The sequence below is a fragment of the Dunckerocampus dactyliophorus genome, chromosome 13, assembly GCF_027744805.1.
Source record: "Dunckerocampus dactyliophorus isolate RoL2022-P2 chromosome 13, RoL_Ddac_1.1, whole genome shotgun sequence".
Lineage (NCBI taxonomy): Eukaryota > Metazoa > Chordata > Actinopteri > Syngnathiformes > Syngnathidae > Dunckerocampus > Dunckerocampus dactyliophorus.
In genome coordinates this window covers 28,811,127-28,828,970 of record NC_072831.1, presented here as the reverse complement: position 1 = coordinate 28,828,970, position 17,844 = coordinate 28,811,127, and the positions used below count along the sequence as shown (strand labels likewise).

The 17,844-nt window shown below is 41.3% G+C and overlaps 1 protein-coding gene across 2 annotated transcripts in view; it reads left to right on the top strand.

Moving 5' to 3' along the window:
* ttbk2a (tau tubulin kinase 2a) overlaps window positions 1-16,548 on the top strand; it is a 40,224-nt gene extending 23,676 nt beyond the window's left edge. Inside the window, exons 14-16 of one of the 2 annotated variants that reach the window (XM_054795449.1) lie at window positions 3,946-4,317; window positions 6,205-7,040; window positions 7,627-16,548. In XM_054795449.1, coding sequence (XP_054651424.1) covers window positions 3,946-4,317; window positions 6,205-7,040; window positions 7,627-8,068 — 1,650 coding nt within the window. In that variant the 3' untranslated portion in view covers window positions 8,069-16,548. The remainder of the gene's footprint in view (window positions 1-3,945; window positions 4,318-6,204; window positions 7,041-7,626) is intronic. The other variant, XM_054795450.1, reaches the window with a different exon arrangement.
* Window positions 16,549-17,844: the final 1,296 nt, after the last annotated feature.

Here is a 17,844-nt window from a genome sequence, read left to right as displayed (position 1 = left end):
ATGTACTTTGTCCATTTTTGACATTTACACTGTAACCCTGCACTCGTCCTAATGTAATAGATGCCATATATAGATAGATATCATCTACAACAACATAACATTAAGGAGTGGGACAAGAGGACACAGACGTTAGCAATGCTAGCACAGCTACAGTGGTGTGAAAAAGTGTTTGCCTCCTTTCTGATTTCTTTGTTTTGTTTGTTTGTCATACTTAAGTGTTTCAGATCATCAAACAAAATTAAATATTAGTGAATGACAACACACCTGAACACAAAATGCAGTTTTTAAATGAAACTTGTTATTATTAAGGGAGAAAAAAAATCCAAACCTACATGGAATACAAAAAATCCTGAAGGAGAATGTCCGGCCATCTGTTGGTGACCTCAAGCTGAAAGCAACTTGGGTTCTGCAGCAGGACAATGATCCAAAACACACCAGCAAATCCACCTCTGAATGGCTGAAGACTTTGGAGTGGCCTAGTCCAAGTCCTGACCTGAATCCTATTGAGATGCTGTGGCATGAATGTTTCATGCTGGAAAAGCCTCCAATGTGGCTGAACGACAACAATTCTGCAAAGATGAGTGGGACAAAATTCCTCCACAGCGCTGTAAGAGACTCATTGCAAGTTATGGCAAGCACTTGATTGCAGTTTTTGCTGGTAAGGGTGCCCAACCAGTTATTAGGTTTGGGGGCCAATCACTTTTTCACACACGGATTTTATTTCTCCCTTGACGATGAAAAGTTTCATTTAAAAACTGCATATTGTGTTGAGTTGTGTTGTCATTGACTAATATTTAAATTTGTTTGATGATCTGAAATATTTAAGTGTGACAAACATGCAAAAAAAAAAAAAAAGAAAAGAAATCACACCACTGTATCTGATGCTAAAGTGCTAACATTACACTGTACAGTAACATCATGCTAGGTTAGCCCAGGGGTGTCCAAAAGTTTTTTCCAGCAAGGGCCACATCGTGAAAAATGACAATGTAAGGGCCACTTTGATATTTGGCAAATTGGGATATCACGAGACAGACAGTTCACAAGACGAGACGATACATGAGATTGGGTCTAACAGAACGAGACATTACTTACATAACATTACTTTTAAGAACAATACAAAGAAAAAATATAAAGACAGTATATAGCAATCTACTTATTTAATTAACACTACGTTGCACTCTTCTGCACTCTGTGTGTATGCTAGAGACCCCGCCTCCACCCACAGAGACAAAGAGACTGTATTGGTGACAAAGGGGCTCACTTCATTCATGCCGTTGTTCTGTGGAACAAATGTGCCAAGGCGCTGAAGCCAATGCACAGCGTGACCTCTCTTCCTGCGTGTTTGAAGGTGGGAGAGGACAACAGACACGCATTCCATGGCACCATATTGGGGCCGGCGAAATTATCGAGTTCATTTTCATTTGTTGTGTGATTAATTTATTTATTATCGTCCCAGGCCTAGTGCCCACGAGACAGTTTTTTTCGGAACAAGAACTCTTGTCGCGCTTTAATCTGGCAGAATTTTTTGACACCCCTAGAAGATATGATAATAAGTTATATGGATTTTGAGAAAAAACTGCATCTCAGCTTTGTCTGTAGGTGAAAAAGACTATTATTAATATCAACTTCGCTTTTTGCACTTTTTTCACCCCATTTTGCAGGGTTTTTTCTAAAAATTTCAACTTTCTTCTGAAACATTTTTTGTAATTTTCTTTTTGTAATATTAGGATTTATTCCCATGATATTTTCACTTTGTTGCCATCATAATATATCTTTTTTCCCCAACCAAATTTTCCAAAACCTTTGTTTTTTTTGGCTTGTTTCTCATAATATTCCAACTTTTAATAAATATTCTTTCTTTAATACTTCAACTTAATATTTAATATTTCATTAACCATTAGATTTCCTCATATTATTACGAGTTTGTTCTCATAAAATTACGACTTTTTTCCCGATTAGAATCCAACTTTTTTCTCTTAATATTTAAATTAATATTACAATTATACCTCTTCTTGGCATTTTTGCTGTTTTTTAAATTTTCCTATTACTTCAACTTTGTAAACATTCTTATTATTTTGACTTTTTTATTCTAACATAACTTTTTCCACAACCTAATTATCCAAAAATTTTAACTAAAAAATTGTCTTTTCTTTCTTTAATATTTCAACTTTTTCTTTAATATTTCAACTTTATGCTACTAAAGTGCCATTATTTTTCTTCATATTACGACGTTATTCTCATAAAATTCCAATTTTATGAGACTTTCTTGTTAGATTACAACTTTTTCCGTTGAATTTTGTTGTAAAATTACTGCAGATTTTTAATTTTTTGCTGTTTTGTTTTCTCGTTAAATGATATTTTTAAAATGTGAATTAAAAAAAAACAGCTGTGGCGTGCACCCCTGGGTTAGCGTATTGGATGAAGAAAAAGTAAAATGATCAAACTTCCGTCTCCCACGTCTGTCACTGACTGACGGATAGTTGGCGGAGCTTTATTTTAAGAAGTGTGGCGACGCCTGCTCTACCTCATTGTATATTGTATATGTGATTGTTTAATAAGCCTCTAAAGTCACACAAAATGTCCAAATTCAAACCTCAACCTATGTCTTCATTTCAGCATGCTTCGCAGGTATGACATTTATCTTCACATTTGGAACATCCAATGTGAAATACTGCCAAGGTTGTACAATTTGGAATTCTATCACTATCACCACAATCTATCATGAATGAATGAAGTCAAATGTTAGCAACACTAGCATAGCTAAGTGACTAGGGTCGGGCATTGTTTGAAATTTGAGAGATTCCGGTTCCGATTCCTCGTTGGAATTCCGATTCTTTTCAGAGGTAGGACGATAAAAGTTTTCATGGTTTCAACGAGGACGCTAACCAAAGGTCTTGGATGAAATGTCTGAATGTCTCTATGACTTTTTTTTTTTTAATAAAATGAACTTTTTATGAATTACAGTGTTCCCTCGCTACATCGCGGTTCACCTTTCGCGGACTCGCTCTTTCACAGAATTGTTTTATTTTTTTCCAGCGTATGAACGTGCACTGTGTTCTGCGTCCATGTGGTATATTAGAGTGATCTATCGGTGCTCTGTTGCATATGTCTGTTATTGTATTTACTACTGCTACCAGGAGAGGGTGCTGTACACTCATGTGAGAGTTGAAGACGTGTCCAGACTGTCCAGTTCTCTCTGTATAGAGCCACAACAGTCCTGATTGGCTAAGGGAGAACCCGCCCATTGTGTTATGCTCTCTGATTGGCTGTAGACCATTGTCAGTCATTCTCCTTTGTGCAAGACTGCCTGTTTCTTGTTGTGCTAGCAATCGTACATGCTGAATGAAGGCACCTGTTATACTGTAAATGAATCTTCGGTTCATGGAGGACGACAATGAGGAATATGTTTGAACAAGGAGACGAAAACACTTACAGCCTGACGGCGTCAGGACAAGCCACGATCAGAGGAGTAAATATGCGTGAGTCACTTAATTTCTTGTGTCCAATCTCGTAAATTGATCATTTAAATTCAAACAAAATTTGAACTTTTAACGTTTAAGCATCATCACGCTTGGTTAAACTATTCGCTGAAGAAAAGAAACAAAATGATCAAACTTAGAGTTCCGGCTACTGTAGCTGACTGACTGATAGGGTCAGATGAGATCAGTGAACAAGGAGGGAAAAGCTGCAACGTGAAAAGTGAGCGTTTGAGCACCTTCTCTCAAAAGTGGAGCAAAAAATAGTCGATTTTTCTCACGTTTGGTGGTCATAGGGACACACATGACTGGTAGAATATCAGCAAAACGTCACTTTTGCAAATACCTTCCTGAAGATATGCACCAATCAACTTTCCCAAGCATTACCACAGAGCAAGGCCGAGCCCACCCCTCCCTCACACGCTCCCTCACCTGTTTCACCGCCTCTTCACCCTCCCCCCTCTCTTAGCTCCCCACCTCTCCTCCGTCCCTGCCAGAGGAAGTCGCCGCCCGGACATCCGGCCCCATCCCTCTGCGCTCACCCAGCCCTCACACTCTCCTGAGCACCTTGTCGGACCCTCTGCACCAGCGCCACCCGCTGGCCATGAGGCGTAGCCAGTCTGCCGACCACCAGCAGCGGCGGCGGCGGCAGCAGCAGCAGCAGCGGCAGGACGGCCCGTCCTCGTCCTCCTCCTCCTGCCACGCCTCCTTACCGCTCCCACCGAGCCCCTCCCCCGGCACACTCTCGCCCGGTCGCAGGAAATTGCCCGCCATCCCAGTCGGCGCCGCCAATGCCAAGCTCCCCTCTGTTATACGTATAACCCGGGCCCAGTTGGAGCAGGTGATGAGCCCATTCCGTTTAGAGTGGAACCTCCAAAGTCAAATGGATCTGATACCGCCTCCCCATTCTGCGTGGGTGCCTTACATACACAACAGCAACATGGGGAAATAGACGGGTAAATGCCGTGTGAAAGGGGGTGTTGGATGTAGAAATAATCTGTTCCACGGCTTTCATTTTCAACAATACAGAATTTCACAATGAATGTAACAAATATAAAAAGAAGATCCTCACAATAAGGCGTAAAAACAAAAATCTAAAAATGAGGAACACATGGAGTGTTGCTATGCGACTGTCTCACCAGAAGGTGTAAGACGTGTGTCAAAATGTATCATTTTTTAACATCCTTAGTTTAAACGTTAAAATGCATAGCAGTCATTGTTTTTAACGCCCGTTCTTGTCTTTCAAGTGTAAAAAGAAGCTAAGCACCTTTCGTGAAGCTGCTGAGCTTTTTAGAAATAAATCCCTTCTCGTTCTCCGTCTTTTGTAAAAAGCATGGCAGAAAGGGCAAAGAAAAGTAAAAATGTCTTCTCTTATTAAATCTTTTTTAATAAGAGTGTCAAACAAGCCAAAGAAAAAGCACAATGCACAAACGATGACTTGAATGGTGCACTGCGAAGGTTAAATGCAAAGCAGTCTTTGCTTTTTTAATGCCCGGTCTTGTCTTTCAAGTGTAAAAAGAAGCTCAGCGCTTTAAAAGCTAAAAATAACCGAGACGGTCGAACCTTTAGTGAACCTTTGTTTACAAGTGAGCTTTGGGGAAGTTACGACAGGCGGGACAAAAAAAAAAAAAAGCTCGTGACTTGCTCACTCGCACAATACGGGTAATCTCGGCTCATTTGAGCGTTTTTTTTTTTTTATGATTGGTTATCTGAGCTATTTTTAATGTTAATCTGACTTATCAGTATGACGTCATTATTCCCTAATATCAGCCCAATAATTCTGGGTCTGATAATTATCGTGCACCCCTAGTCAAAACAGTAAAACTGCCATTTTTTTGTGGACGTTTGGCCAAAAAAAAAAAGCCAAATCAAAATCAGTCCTTTGTTTGTTAAACCGAGTTTGAATCCTTTGATGTTTTGCGCGATTTGTCTGACGTCTTGCAAAAAAGTTTGTCTTTTGAGGTCCCACTCCAAAAAAAACAAAACAAAACAAAAAAACACTGCCATTCAGCTTTTTTCTTGTTTTTGTTCAAGCTGCTTGTTTTTGGCTTCTTTGCAAACCCATTGCCTTGTTTTATTGTGTTGAAACCATGACAGTGCGTTCATTGTGCAGGCCAGACACAGCATGGTGCCGCCAATGTGTTTTCCTGTCAGTGTCATGTGATCTGAACACAATTTTGTGTGTGTGTGTGTGTGTGTGCGTGCGTGCGTGCGCGCGTGTGCGTGAGTTTAACGTCTGATTGCAGCATGTGTGTTTTGGAATGTCGACTCATGACTACAGGTCGCATGGTCTCTTTTGTTTCAGATCGTCTTTGTCCTCTCCATCCTCCTCTTTCTCTCTCTCTCCCTGTATTTGTTCCTCACTCTCTCTTCACTGAAGCCCCCTGCCAAGTTGCGTGAACGTTTCCTGTCCGACTCGCTGGTTTAGTACTCACAGCTTGACTGACACTGCCATAGCACTTGTGTCTGTCGCTCTGATAATGGTAGCTATGGTACTGCATGCTGTTGCCAAACTAATCTCCATTAATAATGACATGTATTCAAACCCCTGCCCCCCTGCCCCCGCATCTGGCCGCTTGCTGCCGCGCTACAGCGCCATGTTGTAGTCCATCAGCAACAGGCCTTTGACTTGACGTACAATATTAATCACATTTCTACAGTGTGCTGATTTTCTAATAACGCTGTTTGTATATCTGCTTCGTCCTTCCCGTTTGCCCCTCTTCTCCAGTTGACCGCCCAGCGTCCCTCCGGGCTGTCCTCCCCGTCGGTGTCCGACACGGGCGCTCCACAGGGCCTCCTGCTGGAGAGGCGTGACGACAACGTTGAAGCTCCGCCCATGCAGGAGTGTACGGCAGACATCAGCTCCCCATTGGACCACCCAGGGACGCCCACAGACCCGCCGGCTGAGACTCTTGTTAACGGAGACGGCAGACCCAAAACCCCAAGTCCCACGCCAAGCCGCGTAAGCTCCCCCCGCTCGCCGCGTTCCCCTCGCAGCCCCTCTTTGCCTAAAAGCCCAAAGTTCAAAGACTTTGAGAACAAATCTGCTGCCCCTCCCTGCGCCGAAGAGGAGTGTGTAAAGGACACTCTCGCTCCAAAACAGAACAGTGCCCAAGCCGCCCCCTCCTCTCCCGCCACCCTACGTAAGGACCCCAGCCGCCGACAAAGTCGCATCCCCGTGCTGGAGCCCTCCATCCTCCTGGACCTGCCTCCTCCAGGCTCCGCCAAAGAGAAGCTTTTGCAGAAGAAAGCCAGCAACCAGGCTCCTCTCCCCTCGCCCGCCGCCTCGCCATCCCTCTCGGACAGGCGGGCCGCTGTGGCCTCCCTTGCCAGAGACCCGTTGTCCTCCACTTCGGACCGCTCTCAGGAAGAGGACTCGCTCATGGGCTCCCGCTCGGACCGCCAGGGGGATGCCTCCCTGTCTTCCTCCTCCAGCCCCATGTCCCGCCGGAGCAGGATCCCTCGTCCCGTCCATACAGCCTCCTCTACTGAACAGCTGGCCGCCCACTTCTTGCCCCGTCCGCCCCCTGGGAAACCACCATGCCGCAACACGATGGAGGGCAGGTAAATATCAGACCTTTTTATTACTACAGAAAGACCTCTATTAAGAGATGGACTGGTAGTACATCCAGCTTTACCACTACTGTTTCTTAGGGGGTTTCTGTGATTACGGAAGGTACCCCAAACAGGATTTCTGTTTAGACAGTTTTAGGGGCGAGGGTGCGTGGTCTACGAAAGCAAATGGGTCCAAAAAGCATTAACAGCTGTGGCTGTAGGTAACCTGCCAATGTAGTTTTTGATGGCAGAAGCTGCATTTAAAGTATTATGAGTGGTCAGCATCTAGCCACCTTTATTTGCCTCTGCGTGTGCTTTAAAACATCTGTTGGAACTACTAAGCCGTCGGCGTGGAAGTCATGCGTGTTGTCTGTGTACAATCAACTTGTCAGCGCTATTAATGCTGATTAGCTTCTGATTACAACATTGGTTCTGTTGCTGCTGTGCTGTGCAATGTGCTTGTTAATAAATGAGCACATGGTCAAAGAAAGCTACTTTTTCCATTCCACTTTCTCATGCACTCCAAATCGTTACAGTTTAAAAAAAAAAAAAAAAAAAAAGTTGAACTTTGACACTGGCTTTTCTTCCCCTTCAGAATTCGCCGCTACCGCATTCGAGCAGGCAGCACCAGCGACTCCGACCTCCTGACCTGCCTGGCTCAGCTGGTCCACGGCGCCCGTGGCTCCCCGGTCCACCACCGCTCCACAGGCCCACACGGCTGCTCCAGGGCCGGCGTGAGCAGCCTGACCGGCTCGCCCCACCACGTCCGCAGCTCCAGCGCCTCACCGCGCAGCTCCTCTTCCCTGCAGCGCTCCGTCAGCTCCTCTCCGTCGCGCCATGAGTACCGTGCCGGCGGCAGCTATCTGGGCCGCAGCCGCTCCCCGCCCAGCTTCTCCGGCTCGCCTCCCCTGCGCCGCTTCTACACACATCACCAGGAGACGTGCTGCAGCCGGCAGGCCCGCACGTCCCCCTTCCACATGTCCAGGGGTAAGGTGTGCAGTCGGGAGGGCAAGTGCTCCAGCAAACTGGCCAGATAGTTAGATACTCCAAGATGACATTTTTGCTGTCCTCCTTCTGTCATCAATCCCCCTTTTCTAGTATCATTGTGTGTTATCTTGTCAGATGACAAACTAGTGCAGCTGCAGACTTTTCCTCTGGACTCTGACGTACGGCGTAAGTCGCCTCCCTGTTTATTTATCTGGCATTCACAATGCAGTATATAGTCACGCATTTATCACTAGTATTAACGCACTCGCTTTCTACTTTTGACAATATCAGTATAGTTTGACCGAGAGCGCACAGAGCCAAGACAGACGCGTGTACAGTTGTATTTATTCAAATATTTATTTGACGCTTTGCATCGATTCTTACCTACGTTTCCTCGTGTGTTTAACGGAAGGGATTGTGAACACCCCTCCCAATACAATCAAGTCATGCAGATCAGTCAAACACCTTCCTGTGCCTACCGTTGTCCGGAGGACGTCCGCTTTTTGCTCGGAAATCAGACAATATGTGCGTCAATTAAAGCCTTGGCGATAATTTTCCAAACATCTCCGGCAACACCGTAAATCCTCTAATTTATTTAGCTAAGTCGCAAAGTTAACTGGAAGCAATCGATTAAAGGAGGAAGGCTGTCTTTAAGTTACTTTTTAACTTATAATAATAGTAATAATAATAATAATAATCCAAAATGTTCAAAATTCACTGCATATAACAGGTTCATTTTTTAACTTTGATAATGATTTAGCGTGCACGAGAAAGTGGGAAAGGAAAACGTAGCTCTCTTTGACCACATGGCCATTTATGAAGTATGTCGCACGACACGGCAGCAACAGAACCAATGTTGCAAGAGCACTAAGGAGCAAGTCAACATCAATAGCGCTGAGGGGTTGATTGTAAACAACAGTACGGCAAGAGTAACACACACGATTCTCACGCCAACAGCCGTTGAGCAACATTTGAAAGCGCATGCAGAGCTAGATAAAGCTGCCGGATGATGACCACACATGATACTTCAAATGCAGCTACTGCCGTCTTGTGGCTATATTATGTTTTGTAGACCACGCCCAGCGACTGCGGTTAATTAAGTAGAGGCGTTGATTAGAGCATTTACGGTATTTCCCCAACTTTGGGTAGCTTTTCACTGTGTGAGAAGCCGAAAAACAAGTATCTGGTGTACTGATACGCAGATACGGTTATAATTTGATTTTCCTTATTTATTCCTTCCGAAAGACCTGACCAACACTAAAATGTACATAAATTTTCCGATCACAGTTAATGCAAATCCAATGAATCCATCCCAGATACCCAAAAACATGAACAAAAATCAATTTTATAGAGAATAATTCTACTTTTACACTCAGAAAACAATGTGAAATAATGATAAATAACGAATGGATGGAACGTATTGTTGATGCGGACTTCCCGTATATCCTGTTTCTCACCTTCCTCCTCAAATTGTTGGCACTCGCAACTTTCTTGGCCCCATGGCAGGTTGTTTAGCAGTCGCACTCAGTAAAAAACGCACAGACAGTAAGTCTGCTTTGTTTGTCAGTGCTTTGTTTGGGCAAACGGACTTGTTTGTTATGTGCAGTAAAAAAAATGGAGTTTGACTAATTCTTTTCTAAGTACCGTATTTTCCGGCGTATAAGTTGCAGTTTTTTTCATAGTTTGGCTATTCCGTAAACGTAGTCAGGTGTGATTTATTTATCAAAAAAAATATATCCAGTCATCCCTCGCAATATTGCGGTTTGATTATCACTCCCTCACTATATCACGTTTTTTTCAGAAAATGTATTAGTTAATGAATGGTCACTGGTGGAGGGCTACAGTCTACAGTATTACTAGTGAAAACATTGAAATACAAGTGATATGTAGTATTCTGGTCACTAGGCTGCAGTAATGACACAAAAGGTTGCGACATTAGCTTACATTACATTATCTTAACACTGCGTTAAGTCGTGAGGTCAGCCGTGGCATGTTGGACATGATAAAATGAAAAAAGGTTCTCCTCCCATTCCGTGTGGAATAGCTAGCGGCTGTCCCTGCAGCGTAAGAGTTTTGCAATGTGTTGTAAACAATCAGTAATAGGAGTGTAAAGGTGCCTAGAGGCATAATTTCAAGACTACAGGGCTCTAATAATGATAAAAGCCGTATTTAGAAAGTTATAAACACATGTGCTATGCGCTAACTACGAAAGTATTCAATTTATTACCACTTAATCCTGTATTCATCTTTACCGCGATCGGGTCTGGAACCAGTTAACCGCTACAAACGCGGGAAGGGACGACTGTATAAGAGCCTAATGTGTTGTTTTGAAATTAAAGTGGGGTGGTGGTTGGTTGTTTGGCGACACCTAGTGGCTGCAATAATTAATTGTCGTGCTCCCTCGAGAACTTTCTGACATCTATTAAACGTGTAAGGATTTTCTTGTGTCCATCTAGTAAAAATATTTTACTTATTTCAACTTCTTTAGCTTCCATTTGTCCCCTTGTTGGTGTAAACTTTTCATCCTCCCTTCCTGCTTCCTCTTCTTTTCTTGTGAATTTAAATGTTGGTAGGAGCAGCGCCATGACACTCCGGGGAACAAAAGACAGCTGCATCGTAAATACTGCCGAACGTGACTTATAAGTGTCATTTTCCTGTTCATGAAGCATTTTCGACTGATAGGATTTATAATCCGGAAAATGTGGTACTGGGGTAAAAATAACACGCAGTATGTTTGTTTGGGCACGAGAGCAACCGGCTTTTAACTGCAGCACTCCTCACTTAAAACCTGCACTTGTTGTACTGTAAAATAAGTCCAGCTTCTCGCATGCTTCAACCCGAGCATTGACCAAACACAGCAGGCTATTCGGCAAACTTGTTTCAAAGGCTGACAACTGAAACTTAACTATGACGAGTTTCTGTGACAACGCCCCTCTTTCCGCCTGTTGTCAGCGGAGTTGGGTAGGATTTCTAAGAGAAAATGCACGTGGATTCGTAAGAAAAATATTTTCACCTGCTGGACAGAAATGCTAGCAATATATTGTCTTTTCGTGGCGTAATAAAGCAGGAAACTGTCCGTTTTGATCCATTTCCTAAGCTAACATTGTTGCGTATACTGAATGTTTATTTTTGTCATTTATAGCCTTCTGTTTTTGAACATGTCAAGGAATATGCTGGACCAGTGAGCGGCTGGCAGCCATGGTACCTGCTTTCCACGCTTGGCACCACGTGGTACCTCCGTTTGCTGCGCTGACTGGGGAGAACTTTTTTTCCCCTCCTGTGCATAACCTAATGTAAATAAATGCAAATTTAATATTTTTTTTAATTTAATTGTTCAATTGTGAAATATAATATTTATTTGTAATATTTAATTTATATTTATTCTATAGTTCTCGTGCAGGGGTGTCCAGAGTGCAGCCTGTGGCATATTCTAAAAGTATAAGAAAACTTTTTTTTTTAATTGCAAAAAACAGCAAAAAAAAAACCTTTACAAGAATAAAGTCAAAATATTAAAAGTTGTAAGCATGTAATTTTACAAGAACAACAATATTATGAGGGAAAATATCGTTTTTGGTGTCATAAAGTTGAAATATTTAAGAATAAAGGCTTTCTTTTTCATAATACGAGAAATGATCTAAACAAAGTTGTCATTTTTAGAAAATGAGTTTGTGGATAAAGTGATAATGTGAGAATCAAGTCAAAATATGGCGATAAAGTCAAATCATTCAGAGAAGAAAATTTACAAGAAGAAAGTGGAAACAATAGGGGGAAGAACTGCAGAAATTGGGGGGGGGGGTAGCTGTAATTTTATGAGAACGAAGTCAAAATATTTCGAGCAAAAAGTCGTAGTGTAACGACAGAAAAAGTTGCAATTTATGAGACTAAAGTTATGAAATAAATAAAATAAGTTAAATATTATGAAGAAAAATAGTCATAGAGTTGAAATATTAAAGGAAAAAGTTATTTTTTGAAAATGTGTAATATTAGAAACCACCAAAAACAAAATAAAGTTGTCATTTCTGGAAAATTGGGTTGGGGGGAAAGTTGTGTTGTTATCTGGGAATTATGTCCAAATATTGTGAGAATAAAGTCATAATCTTATTAGAAGAAAGTTTATGAGGATTATTTAAGGAAAAAAACTGCAGCAAAAATGGGGCCAAAAAAACAGTGAAACTGATATTGATCATACTGCATACTGTAGGCTTTTCTGCCCACATGACAAAGCTGAGATGCAGATTTTCTTGAAGTATGTAACTTGCTAGCATATGTGCATGTGTTGCGTTACAAAATATCAAAGTGGCAAAGTTACATCCTTCCATTTTGCGCCGTGTGGCCCTCGCTGGAAAAACCTTTGGACAGCCCTGCTTTAAAGCAGCCTTTGTATGCTGTATTTTATGCAGAGTTTTTATACGGAAAGAAAAGCCTGCATCTCAGCTTTGTCTTTTGTGTGACAAAGATTATTATTAGGATCGACTTTTTCTCCTGATACTACACTGGTTAGCTTTTTTTTTTGTTTTACTTTTTACAAATAGTTCAGCTTTCTTCTTGTACATTTTTTTTCTGGTAATCTGCCATCATTGTCATATTTTGTCTTCATTATCGTAATATTCTAACTTTTAACCCAGGGGTTCTCAAATGGTCAACATGGGACCCTCATGATCAAAGGGTCATTAAGTCATGACCCACTTTTATTTACGCCATTTGCAATTTTTATTTGTAGTACTTTTTGACACTTATAAGATATTTTTATTTGATATTTATTTTTCTCACTTTTATTTCAGTCATTTTTATATTTTATTGATTTACTTTATATTTTAAGTCAAACAAATCAAACGTTTTTTTTTTTAAATCCCCTCATCTGTGGAAACATTACACATAGAAGAGCATTTTTTTTAAATCATCGTTGCATTTTATCAATGAAATGAGGCAACATGATACAGGGCATCCAGAAAGAGAAAGTATTCACAGCGCTTCACTTTTTCCACTTTTTTTAATGTCACTACCTTATTCCAAAATGGATTCAATTCTTTTTTTTCCTCAAAAATTGTACACACAACACTCCATGATGACAATGTGAACATTGTTGCAAATTTATTTAAAAAAAAAAACAACCAAAAACCTGAAAATTCATAAAGTATTCACAGCCTTTGCCATGAAGCGCAAAACTAGCTCAAGTGCTTTCTGTTTCCACTGATCCTCCTTGAGATGTTTCAGCAGCTTACTTGGAGTCTACCTGTGGTAAAGTCAGTTGATTGGACATGATTTGGAAGGGCACACACCTGTCCCTTTAAGGTCCCAGCCAAACCATAACCAAGCATGAAGACAAACAGAACTGTCTGTAGACCTCCGAGACAGGACTGTCTCGAGGCACAAGGCTGGGGAAGGTTCCAATGAGCACCGTGGCCTCCATCATCCGTTAGTAGAAGAGGTTTGGACCCACCGGGACTCTCCCCGTAGCTGGCCGGCCAGCTAAGGTGAGTGATCGGGGAGAAGGGCCGTAGTCGGGATGTGACCAATAACCTGATGGTCACTCTGTCGGAGCTCCAGCGTTCCTCTGTGGGGAGAGGAGAACCTTCCAGTAGGACAACCGTCACTGCAGCAATTGGCCAATCGGGCCTGTGCGGCAGAGTGGCGAGACGGAAGCCATTCCTTAGTCAAAGGCACACGGCAGCCCGCCTGGAGTTTGCCAAAGCACACCTGAAGGGCTCTCAGACCGTGAGAAACCAAATTGTCTCTGGAGTGAATGCCAGGCCGGTGCCGTCCCTACAGTGAAGCGTGGTGCTGTGGGGATGTTTTTCAGCGGCAGGAACTGGAAGACTAGTCAGGACGGGGAAGGAGGACTGCAGCAATGTACAGAGACAGCCTGGATGAAAACCTGCTCCAGAGCGCTCTTGACCTCAGACCGGGGCGACGGCTCACCTTTCAGCAGGACGATGACCCTGAGCACACAGCCGAGATATCAAAGGAGAGGCTTCAGAACGACTCTGGGAATGTCCTCGAGTGGCCCGGCCAGAGCCCAGACCTGAATCCGATTGAACATCTGCGGAGAGATCTGAAAATGGCTGTGCATCGACGCCTCCCATCCAACCTGATGGAGCTTGAGAGGTACTGCAAAGAGGAACGTCCGAAACTGGCCAAAGATAGGTGTGCCAAGCTTGTGGCGTCGTATTCTAACGGACTGGAGGCTGTCGTTGCTGCCAAAGGTGCATCAGCAAAGTATTGACCAAAGGCTGTGAATACTTATGGGCATGTCATTTTTCAGTTTTTTTATTTTCAATACATTTGCAACAATTTCAAGAAACTTTTTTCACATTGTCGTTATGGGGTGTTGAGTGTTGAATTTTTGAGTGAAAAAATGAATTTTAAGCATTTTGGAATAAGGCTGTGACCCCCAAAAAATGTGGAAAAAGTGAAGCGCTGAGAATACTTTGTGGATGCACCCTAACTGCACTCATACAAATAATGCACCAATTCAAATCAACCAACCTCCTTTTCCAAAAATAGCAACTCTGGGGATTTGTGTTTCTCATATTAAGACTTTTTTTCACTTTATTTTTCAACTTTATGCTCTTTTTTCCTCTTAATATGTATATTCTGTCTTTATTTTTGTAAAATTACTGCACTTTTCCCCCAATTTTATGAATGTGTTTTAAGTTTTTTTGTTTAATCTTATTTTTAAGAATGTGCCGAGGGCCAAATAAAGGCAGACAATGGCCCCCGAGCCGCAGTTTGGACACCCTTGGCATGCAGCATTGCAGCATCTCGTCTTCCTGCTGGAAAATGTTGCAAGACTTGAGACAGCACCCTCTGCTGGATTCAAGGCACTCAGTGCCATCAAAACCACTTTCTAGTTAAAAAAAACTACATAACGTTTTTTCTTGTGAGAGCTACTTTTAGAAAATGAAAATGGCCACGAGCTACTCATTTTTGTAGAAATGATTTTCATACCTTATTTCAACCCAAACAGATCAAATATGCTTGTTTTACCAGAACGTGAACAAAATGCTGGTGTCCACAACTCACATTTTATGTTTCACAATACTTTTCTTTCTAGTGTTCTCACATTATTAACTGAAAACCTGAATGAAAAGCAGGCTTGCGGGCACCTCATGTGGTCGTGGGGGCTACCTGGTGCCCGCGGGCACCACGTTGGTGGCGCCTGCTGTAGTGTGTACAATTTAAGCCAGTCTACCATAGTTTCAACATACAGTCGTCCCTCGCTACATCACGGATTCACTCTTTTGTTGAATACGGCCGATTGTTGGTAAAAACGGCAAATTGAAGCAAATTATACTTATTCTTGGCCTAAATGGAGCATTTTCAAGCATAAAGATATAAATGAACTCAAATACAAATACAAGGCAGAAGCAGCATTTCCTAATTGTGAACATAGTGCACTATTCTACATTGGCCACTAGGTGTCAGTAATTGTTTGGTGATACAGGCACGAGGCTCATCACTAAGGTTCCCTAGGGAGCACATTTACTGTGACACACACGAGCAGGAGTTTTATTTAGATGTTAAATGGCTAATTTAAGTGTAAAGCCATTTAAAGCTGCCATTACAATACATTGATGAGACACCACAGGAAGTACGCGGTCCAGAAAAATAAATAAGGAACCGTTAACATGCGAGTCTGTTATCTTATTTATGTCTAATAGATCTTATTTTCTGTGGTTATATAGACTGTATTGGGTAATACGAATGTAAAGGTGACTATAGGGGTGTTATTTCATGTCTTGAGGGCTCTAATAATGTTAAAAAGCGTACTTAGAAGATCGTAAACAGTTTTTCTATGCCACAACTATGAAAATATTCCATTTATTCATATTGAATCCTACTTGGAGGTAATTCACTTTCACTTGTCGGGTCTGGAACCAAATGACCGCCGTAAACGAGGGAAGTCTAATGATTTCATATTATATTTCACAGTTGAATTCATGGGGACTTTCATAAATAATAGGATATTTTCATGGATTTGGCTTCACGTTTATTGAATTTAGGCACCACAAACCCCCACCCATGCACATAAGAGTGAGCCGAACTTGAAACTTGGAAATGAAAACTGAACGTTTTACTGTAAAATGATCCATTTTTAGTCGTGGCAGTACACAGTTGTCGTGTCTAGATGTAGCCTTTTATTTTGTCACAACAGGTTATGCCAGCTCTTTTATTTGGAAAGGATGGCACGCTCGTGGCGTTGAGTCTCTTCATACTTGACGTATTTCAATGATGCTGATGCATTATTTCAGCTGCTATTTACTTCTTTTTTGTGTGTTTCCATCCGGAACCAGAAAGAATCTAACAAATGAGAGTTCCTTTTTGTTTTTTTTTTTTGTTTTTTTTGCATTGATTGTATATAATTGTAATGATTTATGTTGTTGATATCATTTGTATCATATCAATGCCTTGTACAGTGCTTTTTTTCTTTTTTTGCTTGTCATTTTTTGCTTTTGTTTTGAAATTATTTTGTATTTTATTTTTATAAACTGGTTATAAATAAAAAAAATACTCATTCGGCATGCATACAGATATTTGTTGGGATATTTTCTTTTTTTTATTCTGTATTTCATATATAATGAATTCTAATTCAATTAAATATGACAGTCACATTTTAAAAAACAAAAATTGTATTTAATTGTAAAAATAACTCTAATCTGAGCTATTTTACTTTCCTACACATTAAATATTACTTACAATAAGCAAATTGGTCTGAAAGTACAGAAGAAAATTAAATCTTTTTTATTAAAAAATAATTCATTGATTTTTAGATCTTGTCTATATTTAATTGTTAAATATCAAGTATAATGCGTGACAAGGTGTATTATTTAGACTTTTTATATTCTAAAAATAACTAAACTCAGCTGTATTTGTTAACCAAAATAATCTGAAGTATATGTCAAATTTGAGTACATGTTACAAGCAAATTGGTCCAACATAGAAGAAAATCTTGTTAGGCCAATTTTATTGTTTTGCTTTACCCGTGATTTCACATATTCTATGTTTTATATGGAAGGCCTTTCCACCAATAAAAAAAGAAAAGAAATATCTTTTGAGATAAAAAGTGGAAATATGATAAAAAGTCAAAATGATGGGATACAAACTGCACATGCGGCGTTTGGAGATGTACCCCAGGAATGAGACGGGAGGGGTGCGAAATTCACATTTCTCGGCGTTGACATGTAGTCGATTGTCAAGAAGACGCTGGAGCATCCGTCGTACATGATGAACATGTTCCTGCAAATTACGAGAGAATATCAATACATCGTCTAGATACACAAAACAAAACTGATTGAGGGCATAGTTGATCAGGTTTTGGAAAAATATTTTGCATGTGTGGTGAAAACATTTATTGGAACACTTTTAGCACCCTGCCGTATCAGAATTCCAAAAAGTTATATTTGATGCACCCCACTACATGGGAAGTGATTGCCCTTGAAACCTAATAACTGGTTGGACCCCCCCTTAGCAGCAACAACTGCAATCACGCATTTATGATACCTTCTAAGGACCGAAGGTCAGGACTTTGACTAGACCACTCCAAAGTCTTCTTTTTGTTTTTCTTCATCCATTCAGAGGTGGACTTGCTGGTGTGTTGTGGATCATTGTCCTGCTGCAGAACCCAAGTTGCTTTCAGCTTGAGGTCACCGACAGATGGCCGGACATTCTCCTTCAGGATTTTTTGGAAGACAGCAGAATTCATGGTTCCATTTATCACAGCAAGTCCATTTATCATAGCGAAACAGCCCCAGACCATCACACTACCACCACCATATTTTACTCTTGGTATGATGTTCTTTTTCTGAAATGCGGCATTACTTTTACG